Source organism: Colossoma macropomum, unplaced genomic scaffold (genome assembly GCF_904425465.1).
Source record: "Colossoma macropomum unplaced genomic scaffold, Colossoma_macropomum, whole genome shotgun sequence".
Lineage (NCBI taxonomy): Eukaryota > Metazoa > Chordata > Actinopteri > Characiformes > Serrasalmidae > Colossoma > Colossoma macropomum.
The window spans coordinates 10,046,165-10,067,732 of NW_023494799.1; the positions used below are offsets into that span (position 1 = coordinate 10,046,165).

The 21,568-nt window shown below is 36.8% G+C and overlaps 1 protein-coding gene and 1 long non-coding RNA gene across 2 annotated transcripts; both read left to right on the forward strand.

Moving 5' to 3' along the window:
* Window positions 1–597: 597 nt before the first annotated feature.
* On the forward strand, window positions 598–15,593 carry LOC118819286 (mast cell protease 1A-like). Its single transcript, XM_036587006.1, has 5 exons — window positions 598–693; window positions 2,627–2,811; window positions 9,750–9,933; window positions 11,175–11,417; window positions 11,607–15,593. Exons 1-5 carry the CDS (start codon window positions 598–600, stop codon window positions 11,760–11,762), a joined length of 864 nt encoding a protein of 287 aa, XP_036442899.1. The 3' UTR covers window positions 11,763–15,593.
* On the forward strand, window positions 5,326–8,586 carry LOC118819150. Its single transcript, XR_005008135.1, has 5 exons — window positions 5,326–5,659; window positions 6,317–6,354; window positions 7,078–7,253; window positions 7,567–7,748; window positions 7,947–8,586. It is a non-coding gene; the product is annotated as an uncharacterized LOC118819150 (long non-coding RNA).
* Window positions 15,594–21,568: the final 5,975 nt, after the last annotated feature.

The following is a 21,568-nucleotide window of genomic DNA, read 5'->3' on the forward strand; positions in this document are numbered from 1 at the left end:
TTAGCTCAGGCTTTAGTCAAGCTCCTTGTGAAGTATTGCTTCTGTCACTAGAGATACTGAGCAGTTCATTCTGTGTTTATTGGGCTGTTACTGCAATGACACTGCGAAGCACACCAGAATTTTGTGAAACTAAATTTCTTTTGAGAATGTGGACTTGACAGCTTTGGAGCACTGAAGGGCCTTTAAAATGACTAATATCATGTGAGAACAGAACAAAATGGCACATTATAGACAACTAGAAGTGCTTTTTTGCATGTTACAAAGGTATAAGACAACCACAGCTGGTGGAATGATTGTCTGGTGGTCTGGATGATAAAATTGACTATTTCAAACTGAAGTAAAACATAATATGTAGTGACAGAGTTTTCAGTTATGAGTAAGACGTTAGAATTTCAGTATTTTGGTGGGACTGTAAATTAGGAATTGTAAGTTGTCATTAACCCTACAAATAACTTAATTAATTAATGATTAATCATTAATCCACAAATGAAATGAGTTATCTATTCTGTTATTTCTGACTCTAGAATTTGAAAACAAGCATTTCATAGAGCCTAACACAGGCCAGGGGTCAGATCCATCAGCTTGCTGACATCAGACATGCCGTCTGTTACAGATATGATCTCTGTGAAAATAAACCACTATATGATAAACAGGAAAAGCAGGGTTTTTGAGGAGGAGCACTTGCTGCTTGATGTGAGAACAGGGTCCACTTGTGGTGAACTTACCTCACCCACCATGCTACATATAATCTCACCCACTATATTCTCACTACAGCACCATGGCTCTCATCTCTCTGCTCCTTCTGGCTGCTCTGCTGCCACAGCTGGGTCACTCTGGTAAGTGTTACCTACACACAGCTTCTGTCTATCATAGCAGGTGAGCACAACCCTGGCACTGATGTTCTGTTTAATCTAAATCTAAATCTAACATGGTCAGTAAAGGCCTTCAGGGACATCAAAGTTTTGACCCAGATGTGTTGAACACTAAAACAGTATATATTTTAATATATTGACATATATTTGCATATATTGGCAAATATTTAAAACATCCATCATATTGCACATGTACATCGACCACTTCATTGAGTACACCTCCTTGTTTCTACACTCTTTGTACCTTTCATTTGCTCCACTTAACAATACTGCAGTCTGTAATTGTAGTGTTTCAATTACAGACTGTAGTCCATCTGTTTCTCTGTATACTATGTTAGCCCCCTTTCACACTGTTCTTCAATGGCCAGGACCACGACACAGCAGGTATTGTGTGGATGGTGGATCATTCTCAGCACTGCTGTGTCACTGCTGGACTGAGAATAGTCCACTAACCAAAAATGTACAGCCAACAGTGTCCTGTGGGCAGCGTCGGCAACAGATGAGCTACAGTCTGTAACTTTACATTTATATGGTGGGCCAACAGGGTAGGTGTGTCTTATGGAGTGGACAGTGAGTTGACACAGTGTCACTGCACATCAGTGTCACCGCAGCACTGAGAATGATCCATCACCCATATAATACCTGCTCTGTGGTGGTCCTGTGGGGGTCCTGATCATTGAAGAACAGCGTAAAAGGGGGCTAAACAAAGCATGCAGAGAAACAGATGGACTACAGCCTGTAAATGTAGAACTATGAAGTGAACCTAAATGGTAAGTGGAGCTGATAAAACAGACAATAAATGCTTAAGCATGGAGGTGGTTTTAATGCTATGGCTGATCAGTGTATATTTTTTAAAATATCAATTATGTTGCACATACATATTTAATCTGATAAAATATATACATATATTTCTCTTCCATATGGGTCACATTAAGACAGTACTGGATACTTTTTAAAATGTCTTCATCACTTGTTTTTTAATTTTAAAATTATGTAAAATTATGTCACAACATTAAAAAAAGAATCATTGTGTGCTTTTAGGATACACTATATGCTAGCTATTGATTAGCCTTAGAATGATAAGAGATTTTGACAATACTAAAAACTGTTAATATGTCATTTCCACCACAGAATGAATGGTGGTGATACCGACAAACATCTTTTAGGCTTTATTTTAAGACAAGCTTTAATCCGACTTCAATTAAAATACAAATATCTAACACATTCATTTTAGTGGACAATTACTGTTTATTTGCTCAATTACAAATATCGAGGTTCATTGGGTTTATGTTTTATTCTTTCTAGAAACTGTGTACTGAAGTGCCATGTTTAAGTTTGTTCCTTTCACTTAGAAAATCAACAAAACATAAAATTTGACCAGGAGTGTTCAAACTTTTATGTACGACTGTATGAGTTACTGTTTTATAATTTTTCTTTGTTATTATTTTGCTATTTCCAGCTCATGATGTATATTTAAACATTTTCAGATGTCAGGACCAAATTATTTTTGTTACAATAACTTAATTATTCGTTTTAAATGTAAAAAAGTGTACAATATATCACAAAAAGTAATGCAAGTGTGTTCACATTAAAGTCTTGTTAGCAGTCAATACAGTTAAACAGTTGAGACTTGGAAATGTGTGATTTGAGAGTTTCTTCCCTTTAAGATTCAAAAATGCCCAAATATCAATAGTCACCTATTTATGAAAAATATAGTAGCAAAGTTAGTCTATAACAATGTTTGGATAACTAAGTATGATCAGCTTGGATTTACTTTCTTGTTCCCAGCCAGCGTGAATGTTGGTATAGTGAATGGCACAGAGGCTGAACCTCACTCCAGACCCTACATGGTGTCTCTCCAAGCAGGGACTCAGCACTTCTGTGGTGGCTTCCTTGTGAGTGAACAATTCGTCATGACGGCTGCGCACTGCCAAAATCAGTAAGCTTTTCATTTCGTTCTTTATCTTTCTGCCGTCTTTAGTTGGTTCTTTGTTGCATTGTGAATGGCTTCACCAAACATTCTAAAGTAAGCAATGATTTGTCTTTGATTAGTGAGTAATGAAGCAGGGCTACAGGTCATCCAGCACTAGAAATAATACTGGGAACAAATAACTTCTACATTTTTACCATTACTGTCACAGTGTCTAATGTCTATCGAGAGAATAAAAGAAATGCATGCTATGCTTTAGGCCGACAGTCATTTAAGAGAAATTCCACAGATCTTTCCCATTTTGTGGAGAATTAAATGGTTTAGATGTAAACAAAGTCATTCAGAGTAGTTTGGTGTAAAATACTCTGTTGTAGAGAAAGTGAGTCAGAATTGTTCAGACGTCTGAAGAGTTGCCTTGTCACATACAGTTATTACATGAAAATTTAAAAAAATACTTTGCCTGAAGCCTGTTTTACAGTAGTTTTGAGAAAAGCTTTTTAGCTAAAATTTACATATTTGTAAATCCATTAATGGTGGAGGAGCACATGGGCGGATATTTTACTTCACTGTTGGGGGACAATAAATAGAAAAAAAATTCAAGAGCAATTTCTGGAGGGGACACACTCTGTTATTGTACTGAACACAGTTGGGCAGCGATGTTGACCACTCCAAAATGGCGGCGCCGTTGACGTGCCTGGCTGAACCCATAGCAGCATCTATGTGTGTACATCTATGGTTCAGGGATGAGAGGCAGTGGACCACTGTGAGGCATATGAAGGGGGTGATGATCTTTCAGAACTTAAAAACGAATAGTTTTGTGTCTATAATGAGCACAAGTTCTTTAGAATTATGTAGTTATGTTTACGATGATATATTGTGGGGGGCAGGTCTCTGTTCTTCCCTGGAAAGGTGGGCACCACCTCAACCGTTAAACTGTAAAAAACTGTATGAAGAAGGTGGAATTCCCCTTCAAGCAGAGGAGAGTTTTGTAAACACTGTTAATATCAGTGCTTTATACCATCTTAATTTTCAGATATGCATCTCTGTAACTCAGTAAATTATTCAGTAATTTAATTAGTAAGGGTATAAGGGGTTCAGACCTTTAAAATATTTTTAAATCTGTACAGACAGGCTTAGGTTTGATATCATGTGATTTTTTGAAATATGATGATTGCCATACATTAGTATTCATAATTCAACACACTTTTTTTTTATTCAAAGACATCACATACTCAGCTGTCACTGTGTATTAAGATGTCTTAAGATGTCTTGACAGTATTTATAAGATGTCTTGAGACATTTTTTTATGCCAAGACGTCTCAAGAACGTCTTAAGACGTATGAGTGAAGACACTGTCTTTGTCTTGAGACATGAAAGTTAAGTAAGTTAGGTAAGTGATTATTTTGTGTGTCTTGAAGACGAGGCATGACTTAAGACATCACTTTGTCTTAAGACATAGAGATGTTGTGTCTTAAGACAGTTCAGTTGAGACCAAAGAGTGGTCCATTACAAAAGGTCCTGTGGTATGAGTGTGGTATTCCTGTGATACTGCCAAACTGAAAATTACTACTGAGGATTACCAGGATTACCACAGCACTGCCTAATGTACAATATAATGAGAATATAACTATATAAGAGAGAATATAAGTATGTCCTCAAGAAACAGCCTGCTGTAATCTTATGGTTTTTGTGTGATATTACTAAAAGAACATTCACTAAGGTTTTACTTGCTGTACTTTTGTGATTCTTTTTTTTTTCAGAAATGTGTTTACAGTGGCAAAATAGCAAAAGAAAAAAACAATTCTTAAACCATTTACCTTACTTTAAAATGTTTAAACTCATTTCCTTATATCATTGAAGTTCATGGTAGAATAACTTTTAATTTGTAACATTTACCAAAGGAGATAATCACAGTCAGTCACAACCTTTTGCTCATTTGCAGAAAACATGCTATGATTAAAACAACATTGATCTATTTTCAAATGTACAACTGTAACCAGAAACAACAAGCTAGGAACCAAGATAAAACAACTTTGAGCTAATAGGAAGTAAATGTACTTAACAGCTAACCTGAGTACTTTAGAGATCTCATACCACCAAAACTTAATGCAAAAAAAAAGCACTTGGTTCACTCTCTTCAACATCTACACTTCTGTTTATTTTCTTAAGCAGATCAGGGCTGCCCAAAGTTAGACTTTCAATTTGTATAACTTTCAAAATTATTATCTCCAGTATTTGGAAAACACGAACAATAATAAACAAATGTATTTGAGTAGTAATATATAAAGAGCTATATTGTTTCACCACGTAAAATTACATAATAAACAGATTTTTGTTTAAATGTCCAACTTCATACTTCGACTTTAATATATTAAGACATGGTCTCCAGTGATGCTGTATGATAATGCTGCACAGCTGTCTTATGTATTTCAAGGGTTTGCAGTTTTTTATTCTGTGTCTAGATTAAAAAAACAAACAAAAACAAAACAGCACAGTTCATTCAGTACAGCAGAGCCGTGCGAGCCAGAAAAAAAAAGATCTATGGGAGGACAAACAAAAGACTGGCGGGAGTTTAGACCAATCAGAGCGCGGGACTCCGCCGCTTGGACGTTCGGTTTTGAAGCGCGAGCGCTCTCCGCCGTTCCTCCGTTTAAAGCCAAACGCGGCCGTTACAGCCGTTACAGTGAGCGGGTCTCTCAGGTCGCTACCGCGGGCAGTTTATCGAGTTTGTTTAGCGAGTGTTAAACCTGATAAGACTCTCTTACACTCCTTACTAAGACAGCGCCGCCTCCCAGAAACGAGGATTTTCAGCTGCGTAGCTGACTAACGGTCAGCGGTCAGAGTCTGCTTTTAAAAGGTGAGTAGTGACAAAATGAGATGAGCAGCCTCACTGACAGTCAGCTGGAGTACACTTTTGTTTCTGTATTTCTGGGTTGATCTGCCGAGTGAAGACACCAGCGGTAGGTTAGCGTATGTAGTTAGCTAGCTAGCGGCTAAGCGGCGTGTCTGTTTACGCCTCGCGGCTGCGTCAGATCTCGCTTAGCACGCGCTCCAAATGAAAGACTGCCTCAGAAATAAACCTAAGACTGAACACAGCGCAGCAGTGTCAGCGCACTGATCACAGCGCAGCAGGGTCAGCGCACTGATCAACAGTGCAGAAGGGTCAGCGCACTGATCAACAGCGCAGCAGGGTCAGCGCACTGATCACAGCGCAGCAGGGTCAGCACACTGAACAATACAACAATGAAACTGAACATAGTCCGTCAGTCTGTGTGGTTCAGAGAGGGTAGTAATAATTTTAATTTGCTCAGTTACATTTACTCTAGTAACGTCTTGGTGGATTTGTACTTTCTAGAGTATTTTTAAAATGTATTATCTGTGCTTTAGATTAATAATCTGTTTTACTCGGCTACATTTATTAGTAATATATAATGACCAGTTTGTTTTGTGTTTTTCATTGTTATGCCTTACTGTTGTTTTGCTGCATTTACCTCATGTGTCTGTTTTGTTTTAGATGTTTCTCATCAGAAATCATCTGAAGCTGAGCAACTGGTGAGACTCAAGTTTTAATTTTTTAAATTAAACTATAAGAATGTCAGACAGATGTTTAGATTTGGTGGGTATTTCAAACAAATATAATTCATGAAGTATTTATGGTAATACAGAAGAGCAGAATGTTTAGGTAAAGCCGGGTTTTCAAATATTCAAATATCTGCGCTTTGTTCATTCAATTTATTAATATGTTATTTGCCTTTACAGCTGTGTTCAAAATATCGATATGGCAATATCACCAACACTGTGTCAATATTTATGAATTTACTTCTTCACAGTGCTTTAATGTGTAATACTGCAAGTCTCAGAGCCCTACAATTTATAGCATAAAGCATGTGGTAAACACGATCTAATAGAGTTTAGCTCTTATTAATAATCATTTCATGTAATAATTCTCTGTGAGAGATTAGAGGCATTGAACTCTTCAAACGCCTGGTTCTTGTCACTGCCACTATGAACAACTCTGACTCTGTAAGTTTTTCCACAGTGGAACATTTTGTATCAAACTATTTTTTTGCATCTTAATGATGAAATTGTGCTTAAAAATCATGTAATTCTCCTTTAACACAGCTTTTAACAGATACAGATATCAGTACTAAGCTCACACCTGCCTCAATAGCAAATGATCATTTCTGTCACGTGTTGACTTTGGCATGTTAGAGGATGAAAACAATAGAATTGTGAATTATCTAATCAACTTTGTTGTTTTCAATCCTTCCCAAGGAACATCCTCTCTTTGGGCCTCATCCAGTATGGTGGCAGTCCATATCATTCTCAACACTCAACTGTGCTCTTAAGCAAGTGGCCTCATCCTGATGCTTCTTTCATTACACTGAACATCATTGTCTGAACATCAGCTATGCGTGTGAGCTGGGTGCCACACTGGAGTTCATGCATAGGTATTATTTAAAGCCTTGTCACATTTCTTTGTGTACTCAATGCCTGAGTTGATTTTAGATGAGTAAAATTATGTATACTGTACATTATATTCTACTTATAAAGGGAATATATAATGCTTTCCCTTTTATTTACTGTGTTATGTAGCTTTTTGTGCATGTAAGATACAAAGCTGAAAGTATATGCCAGAGGGAGAAACTCTTTCCCACAGAAACCACTTTTCTCAGCTGCCTGAGGCCTGGAGTTCCCCAGCCCTTTTCCTTTGTTACAAGATGATGTAATCCCGTAACACAATTCTTATTGCCCACCTACCAGCGAGCTTGGCACGCCCTCACACAACGCAACGCATCTACCGGAGCCCGTGTATTGGCGGAACCGCTCTGGTGCTTGATCAGTCAGAGCCAAGTGAGCGAGCTAACTAATCTGAGCATACTGGGCTCATCAGGAAGGAGGGGCTTAAAGACACTGGAGCTCTAACAGAGCGTTTCAGACAGAGGGTGAGTAAACATTTACAGTATGAGAAAAATAATGTTTCTGGAACACTGAAGCATGTAAATGTATTATAGTCGACCCCAAAAATAAATTTATGAACATTGGAAATTAGCATAACAGGTCCCCTTTAAATTCAGCCTGCTTGTGTATGCAGATCCAAAAGTAATTTCAAATTTATTGTCTTAAAATTGATTTTTTAACAGATGCATTTTCCTCATATCTCTGACAAAGAAGAGTAACACAAAAAACAGAGGAAGAAGCGATGGGCTGTGAATCTGACAGTTCTCTCACTCATCACGGATTTAACTCTGAAAGGAGAGATCGGTAACATTAGCAGTGCGATATCAGTAATGTTAGTGTTCAGGCATTACGGCATGGACGTTATCTGTGTCCTGTTTCCTGTGTCCACATATGTCCACAGCTTGACTCTGTTCCAGCTACCAGCACATCTGAGTCTGGTATTAATTGTTTGACAGCTGATCATTATCTGGCTCAGGTATGTTATGAGTACTGCTGGGGTTCAGACCTCTGTATTACTCTGTTGGTCAGTTTTTCTTTTTAGTCCATATTAATTTGTCTTAAAATTGTTTCCTATCATTTATAATTGTTCATAGTACTATATTGTTAATAACCTCAGCATAACTTATATACGGAATAACAGCAGACCTTAAAATCAGATTCATTGGTTTGTGGAACTGTGTATTTATTGCAGTATATTTCAAATTTCTACACAAAGTCAGTTAACATGTTTTTCTCTTTCTGTAGAACATATCAAGTGTGATGACGCTATTGTACTGTGCATATACACAGTTGTAAAAACAATAAACAATAACTGTAATTATATTTTTTGAAAGCTATGTGGGTGCTTTTTCATGGGCTATGCTTTGGATTGCAGAGTAAATTATTTGAATGTAGAAGTATTCTGAATTTTTAACAGATTAACAAGGAAATACAAAACTGTAAAATAGTGATTTTCCATACCCCTTTAAATTACTTTACTGTAATTTATGCATACTTATTATTGTTCTTGTTCTCCTTATTATTATTATTATTTTAAAAGTTGATAAAATGATACCTTCATTAAAAAATGAAGCAACTGTAAAATAGTCTGTAAAAAATGTATTTAACACATTTTACCACATTGTTAAAACATTAAGGGTTAATTACTATAAAAAGGTATTTAAAAGCACTGAATTAAATTTTTTAATTTTGCTGCAACACTGTATTACAAAATAGTTGCATAAGAGTCTTCCCTCATACTACCACCATGTTGAAGGCATGGTATGAACTCACAAATAAACTTTCATCATATCACTGATTCCATAAACTTTTCTAATGCAACAGAAACATTTAAAGGAGAATTCCACATTTTTCTAAACTTGGCATAATTCTGTCATTGCGATGTAAACAAAATCATTTAGTGGTTTCATATAAAATGGCTTATTGTAGAGAAAGCTACAGACTGGGAACCATGTGCCTATTATTATTATTATTACTTGTTAAATTTGTTCTGAAATGTATAAATGTAGTATGTACTAATGTATGTAATGTTTGTATGTTTATAAAATAATATGCAATATATTAAAATAAATGATACCATTATGCATCCTACATAGAACAAAAAAATGAACAAAAAAATAATTACTATAATTTTAACTATAAATAATGTTACATTTTAAAATTCCCTTAAAATATTTAAAAGTAAAAGATTTATTTTAAAAAATGTAGGTAAAATTTAAAAATACGTATTATACATCCTACATCTTGAGACGTCTTGAGATGTTATTATTGCCAAGACATCTTAAGATCCGTGTCTATAGACACGTCTTAAAGACATGTCTTCATGTCTTAAGACATGCCTCAAGATGTCCTAAGACGTCTTCATAATGTGTCTTTAGACATGTCTTAAGACATCTCAAGACATGGTGATGGCTGGGTATGCAAAACTTAACACAGCTTAAATACTGAATTATTTCAATATATAATAAGCACATTTAATGCACAACAATAAGGTGTTACCTGTTGGTTCCTCTTAACAGAGTAAAAAAATGGACAGATGTGACAGCAGTGATAGGTGCTCATATTCTGAAGACCAACATCTTTCAGCGCATACAAGTGACGGAGAAATACAGCCACCCACACTTTACCAATGACCCAAAAAACCCAGCAAATGACATCATGCTGCTGAAGGTAAACAATCACTCCAAAATTTTTCTGTTTGAGTTTATTAATCTGTGCAAGGCAAAACTGGTAAAACATGGTGAAATGTTTAAGGTAAATGCAGTAATTACTCAAACAAAGCTTTTGCTGAAGTTTTTAAATGGACTAAAGCAGAACCTCAACCTTCCACTTTAACCCTCAGAAACCTTCTGTTGAAAATGGCAACAAAAGTTTAAAGCATTTCATTCGTGAGTATGTCTCACTAAAGGTCCCAAAAACTACATATCCCAGCAGTCCCCTCTCTGGGGGGACTATAGCATAGTGGTTTCGTTTTTTAGTGTTTGATCTGTGATATTTTCTCTACTTCTCTAAAAATTAAATTAAAATTAAATTAAATTTAAAAAATGATAACTTGTAAATAAAACTGTATATATATATATATATATATATATATATATATGAGGCATTTTATTGAATGTTTAAAAAATGCAACCACTGAGCAAAAAGTTGTCACTACTAACTTTGTTGACACAGCGGCCCTGTTTACTCCATTATAGACAGTGGGCCCAACTGCAGCTCTGTGGACCCCCGAACCCCCCCTCAACACACCAGATCCAACTCAAAAGCTAATTATAAACCTTTCATAAGTTCAATTAGGTGTTTTGAGACAGATACTTAAATTATGCAATGATGCTTAAGGGACAATTAACTTGCATTAACTTATAACGTAATGTCAGTAAAACAGTTATAAAATCATGATTAAGCCATTTGGTCCCAGATGTCCATGCCCACCAAAAATGTTTAATGCAGAAACTGTTTTTAATTTGCTTTCTTGAAATTTCTATAGCTAAGAAGAAATTCCTATGCAACATCGCTGCACATTTCATTGATGTGTAAATCTTTATATTAAATAAAAAGGTAGCAACTGCCTTTAAAGAAAAAAAATCCGGGGGGTGAAATCCCAAAACAACTGCTTAAAATTTATATTTTGTGCACTAATATCTGACATTTGTCATTTTTTGGAGTCCGTAAAATGGTAGTACTATGATACTTCCAGGAAAAAAATGTAATGTAAGCAAAAAACATTTAATATTTTTGATGGTCAAGGTAAACTTTGGCGTGACTGGCGATATTTTTCGGGACGATTCTGGGACGGTTCTGAAAAAAGCTCTGCAGTGTAACAATCTGATTGAACCATATTCAGTTCTGTTATTGATCATATTCAGTTCTGTTTACTGCATTTGCTAATAATCCTGATGATTTTGTTGCAGCTAGCCAAGCCAGTTGTACGCAGCGAAAATGCTGACTGGATTTCCATCCCAAAAAAAGACCAAGACATTGAGCAAGACACCACTTGCAGTATAGCTGGTTGGGGACGCACAGAAAACAATGGATCTGTTAGTGATGTTCTTTTGGAGGCAAAAGTCACGATGTTAAGCAGCAAGAAATGCAAACATTGGTGGAAATTCAATAACATACTGTGTACAGACACTCATCATGGGGGATTTTGCACGGTAAAGTTTTTCTTAAGATTCTTAACCTGTTTTTTTGATAAATAAGGCAAAGCTTTTTGCTTGTGAAATCTGTTGAATGCACTTTTACATTCAGTGTTCAGTGTTTTACATTTAGCGTTTGTACTTTTAAGCGGTAGCTTTATAAAGGTCAGTTCAGCAGTGTGCTAAGATTGTACCTGTTTGTTGCAGGGAGACTCTGGAGGTCCTTTGGTGTGTAATAATACTGCAGTCGGAATCATGTCCTTCTATGTCAAGAACTGTGTAACTCCCCCAACACCATATGGCTACACCAAGATTTCTGGATTCCTGCCCTGGATCAAAGAAATAATGGGTAAAATGAAATAATCAGTATCGTGAGGGGTTCATCGGGGCTGACTTGACCTTAAAACTGTCGTTCATGATTCACAACAAATAATTCCACTGTAAAGAAGCTTCTGACTGGCTATACAAGTTTTATGTTACTTTCATGTGTTACTTTCTAGAGAGTAAATCCTGTCTTGTTACACATGTGAAATGATAAAACATAAAAGGTTGAAAATGAACCAAGTGTGGAAAGAAAACTCCCGATCTTTACTGATATAAGTAACACAGCATCATCCACTACCTACCACACCTACCCCTGTTACATCTTATGTGTTTTAATATAATTAGGACATTACCAGAATTTAATTTTTATTAAAAATAAGGCACTTGATTTGCATTGATAAATCCTATATTAATTTCCTTATATAGATACTGACACAAATTCTTTACAACACATTTCACAAGTTAGCTTCCACCATCACAGCACAGACGGCCCTGATGTCTGATTTTCACGCTCTTATTCATTATGCATCTCATCCATGATAACCTTTTTTAAACAAATCCTTCACAATCAATGCAATGCAAGTAACTTTGTGTATATACTAATAAATATGTACTATTTTCCTTTCTACATTTCACAAGAGGGACCTTCTAGAATGATACATGTACAAAAAACATTTCGGACATGAATACAGGATCATTCAGAAACAGCATTTCATTTGGTCTTGGAGGCGATGAGTGTCTGTCTATTAGATTTTGCAAGTGAGGTAACATACAGTGTTTGTCTGATTTTCGAAACTTTAAGAAAATTGAGCTGAACAGGGAGTGAACAGTCGATGCTCACTGGTTTTTATGCTGCATTTTGGGAACTTTCAGGGAATAAAAGTTTCAGTGCACGGAAATTATCTTAACAATGAGAGACTCTAGAAAATGGCTGATTCCCTGGACAGTACCACAACTACTGACTTAGGGAGCTCAGACAGCTAATTATGCTAAATATTTATTGCATTTTAAATACATAACATGAATATTTTGGTTAATGATGTTTGTGGGTGGAGTGTCATGCCACGAGAACTTCAACTTGTTTAAAACATAACAAAAGCAAGTAAACAACTAAATTAAATTATTAAGAAAAAGATCCTAGTAAAAAAATTAGCCTTCACTATTTTGTTGTTGCCAAATAAATGTTTGGATAGTGTTATTTCAAACTACTAAATTGGTTCAAGGTCAGAGTTCAAAATTCATTTTAGACTTGTAACCGACTCGGACTTTAGACTAAAAGTCTTTTGCTTTGAATGACCTCATGCTTTAATTCTGTTTATTTTATTAAAATGAATCAATGAACATTCCATTTTGTTACTACTGAAACAATCACAGCACTACCAAAACCAAATGTTTCAGTAGTGACTGTTTCGGTACTGACAATTTGAGCTCATTTTGAGCAGAACTCAAAAACGCTAGCCAGTACATGACTAGCAAACACAGCTTTAAACACCTGTACACACATAAATTCATCATGTTTTTCATAAAACTCTAAAAAAAAAACTTAGCAGAAAGTATGTGTTTCGGTCGTGACAATTCTTAATGCTACACACTGACACATTCACTTCAAAACAATGGGATCTAACTGCTCACCATGTGGTCATGAGGGACAGGGATGCAGTCTCACTTCCTGCTCTAAAATGCAGGGGTGTGGCTAAAATAACACTCCGCCTATAGACGCAGAAGTTATAGAAGTTTTTATGTTTGAAAATTCAACTCATCATAAATTTAAATCTTTCAACTTTACTTTAAAATAATCAAAAAGATCTTTTCAAAAACAACACTGAAAAAAAATGCAAAAAAAATCAAGTTTTTTTTCATAAGCTGGAACTTGTGAGGTGTTTATTCAAAGAAACGCTGTATACTTGGGTGTGTTATTGTGCCCGTTCTCTAATTAAGCATCAAATGTACACTGTTCAGTATCAGGGCCAAAAGCTCATTCTGGTAATGCACCAGTAAATGTTTCAAAACTGATGTCTATCAGCAAAGAATGTCATCAGGTTTGGCCTTGAGCTGGGCCAAATGCAAAAGAAGCACAGACCCATTTCACTAGAGGCTGTAGTTAAACTGAATGCAATTATTTGTATAATCCACAAAAAAGCGTAAAGATGCTTTTGATAAAATGTTTTACCAAGGCCTATAAAAAGTAAATTGTGTGTGTACATCAAATACATGTTTTAATGGACTTAACATATTAAACATACTAATCCTCTTAAGTCTCTATTTTGAGCTAGTTGCAAGTAAACATGGTACTTGGTCTATTTCATGTGAATTTCATTAAAGTAAAATGAATCACTGAGAATGCAAACTGATAGAACTCTATCTGTACAGCTCATCACTGCAGAGGTTTCAATCTGAACAGTAACGACCACATGTCCCTTGGTCTGATGCCAGTCATGACACACAGGTCACATAAGAAATTTCACAGAAATATGATCATTTTGAATCGTTGTGAAAGACAAAAAATGAAGAAAACCAAGTTGTTTCCAATTGAACTATATTTGCTCTAAAACTGAAAACTGTTTTGTAACATACTGAATTATTTGATCAGGAATTGTCATGAAGTAAATCTGGACGTTGCTCCTGATAGAAGCTACAGTTTTACTTTACATTTTCCTGGTACTTGTGTTTTAGCCAAAGCCATTGATCTGATGACATCAACTGTTTGAAATTATGTTGTTCAATGTGATCACATCAAGGCCTACTGCCGCTTTGATTAGCCGTTTCATGAAACTTGTTTCACAAAGTCAAGGTGCTTGCAACTGTTTCAGCTGAGTTTCAAGGGAGTTTCAGGACACTTTACATCATGCAATTTAAATGCAATTTAGTTTCATGTGAATTTCAAGCAATTAACATTGCATGGAAATTTCAGCATATAAAACCAGCCATAAACTTTGTGAATAACTGGAATGCTTCTTTCAAAGAGAAGGCCTGCAGGCGAAGTCACTACACTCTCGAAAAGGGTTTTTGGGGTGATGCCTGAAATGGTTCCCCAAGGCCCTTTCAATGAGTGACTCTTAAAAGAACGATTGTTGTGAATAAGATGTGAGAGTTTGGAGGAAAGTTTTAAAGTTTACAGAACAATACATCCAAGCTAATGCTGCGCTTACATTCTGAGGGTAGTTGATGGCAAACTGGACATTCCAGTGTTTTCAGTGAAGTAGCGATCAAAAATTCTGCCACCCCTGGCAGCAAGGGCAGCGTACCGCAGCGGTCAGTGGAACGATCCACCAACAGCTACATTTTCCCTTCTTTTGCTTTCTTTTGCTGTCAGCCAAAGCAATGGAATAAACCAGATGCTGATTATTTGGGGACCTTGATGAACATGATCAGTCACACACATCCAGGCACACACAGTATTATACAACAAAAAATAAGAGTACAGACCATCGTCCTGCCTTTTTTCCACCTTAAATAAACTATTAACACTGCTAAATGCAGAGGTTCCTCCATTTGAATGTATTTTGAAGGCAGTGTAGATGTATGATTCACTGCCTTACACTTCCCACAGTCCTGTCAGCGCTGTTGCGGTTAGGATGAAAAATGGCAGAAGCCATAAGCGCTGGCACAGAAAAACCAGTTTGTGCACAAATGAGCTGTTTGTAATTATTATAACTAAATGTTTTATTTCTGGAGAAAAAAGTCAATGTACTTGTTATCTATTAAAGTTAATTAAAAAACATCACCTGTGTTTTGTTGTGTAAACACCTATTGACACTACACCTACATTATATTTTGTAATTGTAAAGCTTTTCAAACATCATTAGTTCTGAGACCTCAACCTGACTGTGATTGGTCCAGGGCACGGAGCGAGCTTCTAGTGGTGCTGAAATATACACCGATTTCTTTTTAAGTACATTTGATGGTAATTCAATTTCATTTAATTCTGACATTATTTGACATTGCCAGCTTGAATTCTGGCCTTAAGATTCATTGGCTTGGTGGCCCGTGCAAATTTTAATATTTGTCTACTCCTGGTGTAAGCTGTTATCAAGCAATAGTTAAAAAATAAATTTTTACTGGCTTTTTATATAAATATTTCTCCTTTGGTTGTTACTTATGCATTTCTACCTTTATTGTACTGTTACTTGCATTTTGCTGCAGGTCCCATATCTGGATTTATATCTGCAATGTTGGTCTTGCTGGGGAAATCTGCTGAAAGAACATCTTTCCCTCAGGTTTACAGTGATGTGTAAAGCCACTTTCACAAGAGTTTTAGTATCTATGGGTGAAATCAATATCAACATCAGCATCTTGTTTGAGGTCAGTACTTCACTTGCATCACAAAATACTTCATCAGAATTTGTTATCTGAGTTGAAGATTCCAGCATCACCACAGTTTCTGATGCCTCAGCACGACCTCCACCACGCTCCACCACCCAAATAACAACAGGTCAGCAGTGGTCCTATAGTGGTCATTTCCCAATGATGAATTTGGTAGAGGGGGCCTGATAAATTGTATATTGTAATTTCACTAAAATGATCAATGAGTGTTGATATGTGGTTTTTAAGCTGGCAACTCATACATACACTATGTGGCCAAAAGTATGTGGCCACCTGAGCCTTGCACCTATATGAGTTTGTTGGACATCCCATTCCAAAACCATGGGCATTAATATGCCCCCCTTGAGGTTATAACGGCCTCCACTCCTTTGTGAAGCCTTTCCACAAGATTTTAAGAGTGTGTCTGTGGAAATTTGTGCTCATCCAGCATTTGTGAGGTCAGCCTGCATTTGTGAGGCTCACAATCAACATTCCAGCCCATCCCAAAGGTGTGTAGTGAGGTTGAGGACAGGGCTCAGAGCAGGCCACTGGAGCTCCTCCATACCAAACTCATCAAACCACGTCTTTATGGATCTTGCTTTATGCAGAGGGGCACAGTCATGCTGGAACAGGAAAGTTCCCCACTGTTACCACAAAGTTGGAAGTATACAATTTTCTAAAATCTCTTTGCATGCTGTAGCGTTAACATCAGCATGCTAAATTCCCCCTGGTATTTGGGGGGGGGTCCCATGTTGGCTGGCTGCTAACTCACATGCCATAGCGCCACTGATGTTAGCTTTAATGGCTGGTTTAACAATTCTTCTTTTGGAAATGTGCTTTTCTAGTTTGGTAGTTCACTCTTCCACACATTGACTGAGATCTTACACATCTGCTGTTTTGTATTCGGTTTAAGAAATGAGTAACAATTCAGTCTTTCCACCATTCTTTTGCAAAATAGGACATGTTTTCAGATTTACAAATATGCTATGAAATAATGTAAAGTGTTTCAGAGTAATCTTGGGCATAGTTCCATTCTCTAGGCTATGAAGGACCAATCGGATGAACCAATTTGCTACAGTGTCACCCTGAGGCAAAGCAGTGCTGTATCCCAAGTTAGGCAAGAATATCAAAGACAAAAGCTCAGCAATTGTAAGTGAAGCAGCTAAACAATGAGCTTTCCCTAAGTTCGTATTTGAACATGTTTTTCCCAAACGTATAGCATAACTTTATAATAAAGTTATTTTATGGGACCCCCCAGAATTTTGATTTTGAGACATTCAGGGGTTCCAAGAGGTTAATTAGGACCTCTGTAGTTCTCTCATCACTCTAAGTGATGCAACAGAGGATAGACAATTTCAGTACTTACTGCTTCAGGACTCTGAGTTTGTATGGTCTGAGCTGCTCCTAGATGCTTCCATTTTAAAATAATAGCACTTACAGTTGACTGTGGCAGATCTGACAGGGTAGAAATTTCATTAATGGAGGCAAAGGCAGCATTCTATGACCATACTTGAAGACACTGAGCGCTTCAGTATGACCAATTCTACTGACAATGCTTGGAGATTGCATCATTATGTGCTCGATTTTATATACCTGAACAACTCAATAATTAGGAGAGATGTCCACATACTTTTGACTTCACAGTGTAGATTAAATTTAAAAATACACTGAAAAACAATCATCATCAAGTACAACCCCATTTCCAAAAAGGTTGGGACACTGTGAAGAATGTACATAAAAATAGAATGCGATGATATGCAAATCATGTAAACCATATTTTCAAAGGAAAACACTACAAAGACAACATATCAAATATTGAAATTGAGAATTTTAATAAATGCCCATTTCGAATTTGATGCCAAAAACACATTTCAAAAAAGTTTGGACAAGGGCATGTTTACCACTGTGCTGCATCACCTCTTCTTTTAACAACACTCTGTTTGGGACCTGAAGAGACCAATTGCTGCAGTTTTGAACGTAAAATGTTTCCCATTCTTGTTTGATATAGGATTTCAGCTGCTCAACTCAAGTTCAGGGTCTTTTTTGACATATTTTTTATTTCATAATGCACCAAATGTTTTCAACAGGTGACAGGCAGGCCAGTTCAGCCCAGACTCTTTTAATACAGAGCCACACTGTTGTAATACATGCAGAATGTGGTTTGGCAGTATCTTGCTGGAGTAATCAAGGCCTTCCCTCAAAAAGTCTGGATGGCAGCATATGTTGCCAAAACATGGATATATCGTTTAGCATTAATGGTGCCTTCACAGATGTGCATGTCACCCATGCCGTGTGCACTAATGCACCTCTATACTATCAATACTGGCTTTAGAACTGTGTACTGATAACAAGCTGAGTGGTCAGTAACCCAGCGGACACAGTGTCCATGATCTCCAAAATATTTCAAATTTCATGTCAGTTTTCAACGCAGTGTCGCCTGAGGGCCCAAAGATCATAGCCAGCAAATACTGGTTTCTGGCCCATGCATACAGAGATTTCTCCAGATTGTCTAAATCTTTTAATGGTATTTTGTGCCATGGATGATGAAAAGAAAAAGTTCTTCGCCTCACAGCAAGAAGGGCCTGGGTTTGATTCCCGGCCGAGTGACCAGGGTTGTTTCTGTGCGGAGTTTGCATGTTCTCCCCGTGTCTGCGTGGGTTTCCTCCCACAGTCCAAAAACATGCAATCAGGCCACATGGACGTGCTGAATTGCCCCTAGGTGTGAGTGTGTATGTCTGTCTGTCTGCCCTGCGATGGACTGGTGACCTGTCCAGGGTGTATCCTGCCTTCCGCTCAATGACAGCTGGGATAGGCTCCAGCACCCCACCGTGACCCAGAAGGATAAGCGGTTTAGATGGATGGATGGATAGATGGATGGACGGGCACGCTGAATACTTGCAAATGACATTACGAGCACTAGGTGGAGCCAGATACATACATACACAGACAAACATCTAGGAGCAACATCAGTTCAGTGCCAACTGTGAAGTTTGGTTAGGGAGGAATAATTGTTTGTGACTATTTTTCATAGTTTGGACTCCAAACCTTAGTTCAAATAAAGGGAAATCTTAATGCTACAACATGCAATGACACTCTACAGAACTGTGGGCTTCCAACTTTGTAGCTTGAGGGACTACTTAAGAGAAAATTCTCTTAAGAGAATTAAGAGAAATATAAGGGTACATGAGGATTTCAGGGAAAAATTCAACTTAGTGTTTTATTCAACTTGGTCTAGGCCTGATCGCATCAACATCAGTGCTCAACAATCCAGTTTCCAAAATCACACACAATTCTGCCCTGGATTAAGGTTGTTGGAGGAGCTGTTATGGAGTGAGTACTTCACTAATAACACTAAAAGTAATGTACGAAATTGAAACTAAAATTTAAGACCACAGTGACATGTTGCAAGACCTTGCTTTACAAGTAATCAGGCACATTTCCTTCTAAAGAAAATGTTGTACTCCCTCAGCATTTTTGTGCTTCCTTCCTCACACAACCTCTCATATACATCATAACTGTCATAAGTCAAACTCGCAAGTTAACTGTTATAAGTCAGTGGTCACAATTTTAAGTAAAACACAAGTGAATTAGCACAGACTTTCAATTTTACTCTAGTTTCTTTAGTCACATTCAGTAAAAAGGATTACATCAGTCTGACACAATTTTATTATTATTATTATTATTATTATTATTACTACTACTATTATTCATAACAAGTCAATTCTACTATGACTACTGACAACCTTATCAATAGTGTTGTTCCAAATATCCAGTCTACTGTTTGGGTCTTCAGACTTCTTAATGGCTGGTTCATGATTCGTCTGATTTTATCCATCCATCTTGTTGGTGACTGTCCTCCAACTCTTTTGCCTTCAATTGTTCCAAGCATAATTGTCTTTTTCGATAAAATGGTCCTTCCAAAATATGAGAGCTTAAGTTTGGTTAGCTGGGCTTCCAGTGAGAGGTGAGATATGAATTGGTGAAGGATCCATTTGTGTGACATTCAAAGTCTTCACCAACACCAAAGTTGAAAGTCATCAGTATTTTTTGCAGCTTTTTTATTGCCTGGGTTTGACTTTCATAAAGAACCACTGAAAAGACCAGAGCCTGGACAGTTCTGATCTTTGTCTTATAGAGACACATTGCTACATTTAAAGAAATGTTCTTTTTCTTATTTTTCTTCTTCATCCTTGTTCTTGTCCTACAATTCTACATGCACATCATCGGTAGATTTTCGATCGTGATTGTTATGTCATCCACATATAGGTTAATGATATTTCTTCCTCCAGTCCTGCTTCTATTAGCATATGGTGTACTTCATGAAGTGCAAAAGTTTGAACATCCCTGCTTAAATAACTTGCTCTGTTAAATTAAAGTGAAAATAAGTATCACATCCTCTACAGAGAACACATTTAAACATGGAACGAAGTACACCCCCTTGTTTCTACACTATTTGTCCATTTGTTCAGCAACCCTTAACACATAGGTGCACTTTGTAGTTCTACAGACTGTTGTCCATCTGTTTCTCTGCATATTTTTGTCCTATTTTGCACTGCATGATGTTGAGTATCAAAATCATTTCTAGACCAACGTTAAATTACCCCAAAATATCCTCCTATGCATTTATAAAATCTTATATTCAATGCTGTAGATATTGGTGCATTGATGTTATACTATACTGTATTTTCTGGGGGTTTTTTGTTTATTTTGTTTTTTTGTTCTTTTTTTTTACTTTGCCCATTGTCTTTTGACAAAAGGACAAGAGAGATGCACGAGATAACTGAAAAAGCCAAAGAAGCCAACATGTGTTTGGGTGGCTACTGTAAAGCCTTTAGCTCTGCCAACCATGGAAAATGATGAAAGGATATGCTGCAAGGTCCTAAATATATTATATAAACACACAGATTGCAGATCAGTTCAGTCTCAGTTGGTATAATCAGAAAGAGCATGAGTTTGCTGACTCTGTAGGCATGTTGAATAAGCTAGGTGACAGAATTTCATGGTTGTGGGGACAAATATATTATATATTATTATATTACATTATTACATTTTCTCAGTTAAATGAAATTCAGGAATAATTTTAACCCAATGCTTATACAACTCCCTCACCTTCTTCTTGATCACTAACCTCAATCAGGACTGCTCCTTCAGCTTTTTTCTCTCCTCTTTAAAAACACATTCATTTTATTAAATTTGGATGTACAAGAATTCAAGGAAATAACGATCAATTACTTTAATTTTTTTTTTAACTGGTAAAAATCTTCTCATCTGTCTGCCCAGTTAGTAAAAATGATCTGGCCCACTTGTGGGACACATCCTTAGTTGTGTTCTGGTCCAGATCTGGCCCATATACTGTAAAATAAGAAGAACTAATAGATGTGTAAAGTAAGTAACTGAAACTGAGGAATCTGGCCCAGATCTGGCCCATATACTGTAAAGTGTGCATGTTTAACAGCTGTAGTCCAGGTCTGGCTCATACACTGTAATGTGACTGTATTTAAAAGGTGTGGGCCAGATCTGGCCCATATATGGCACACAGTTAT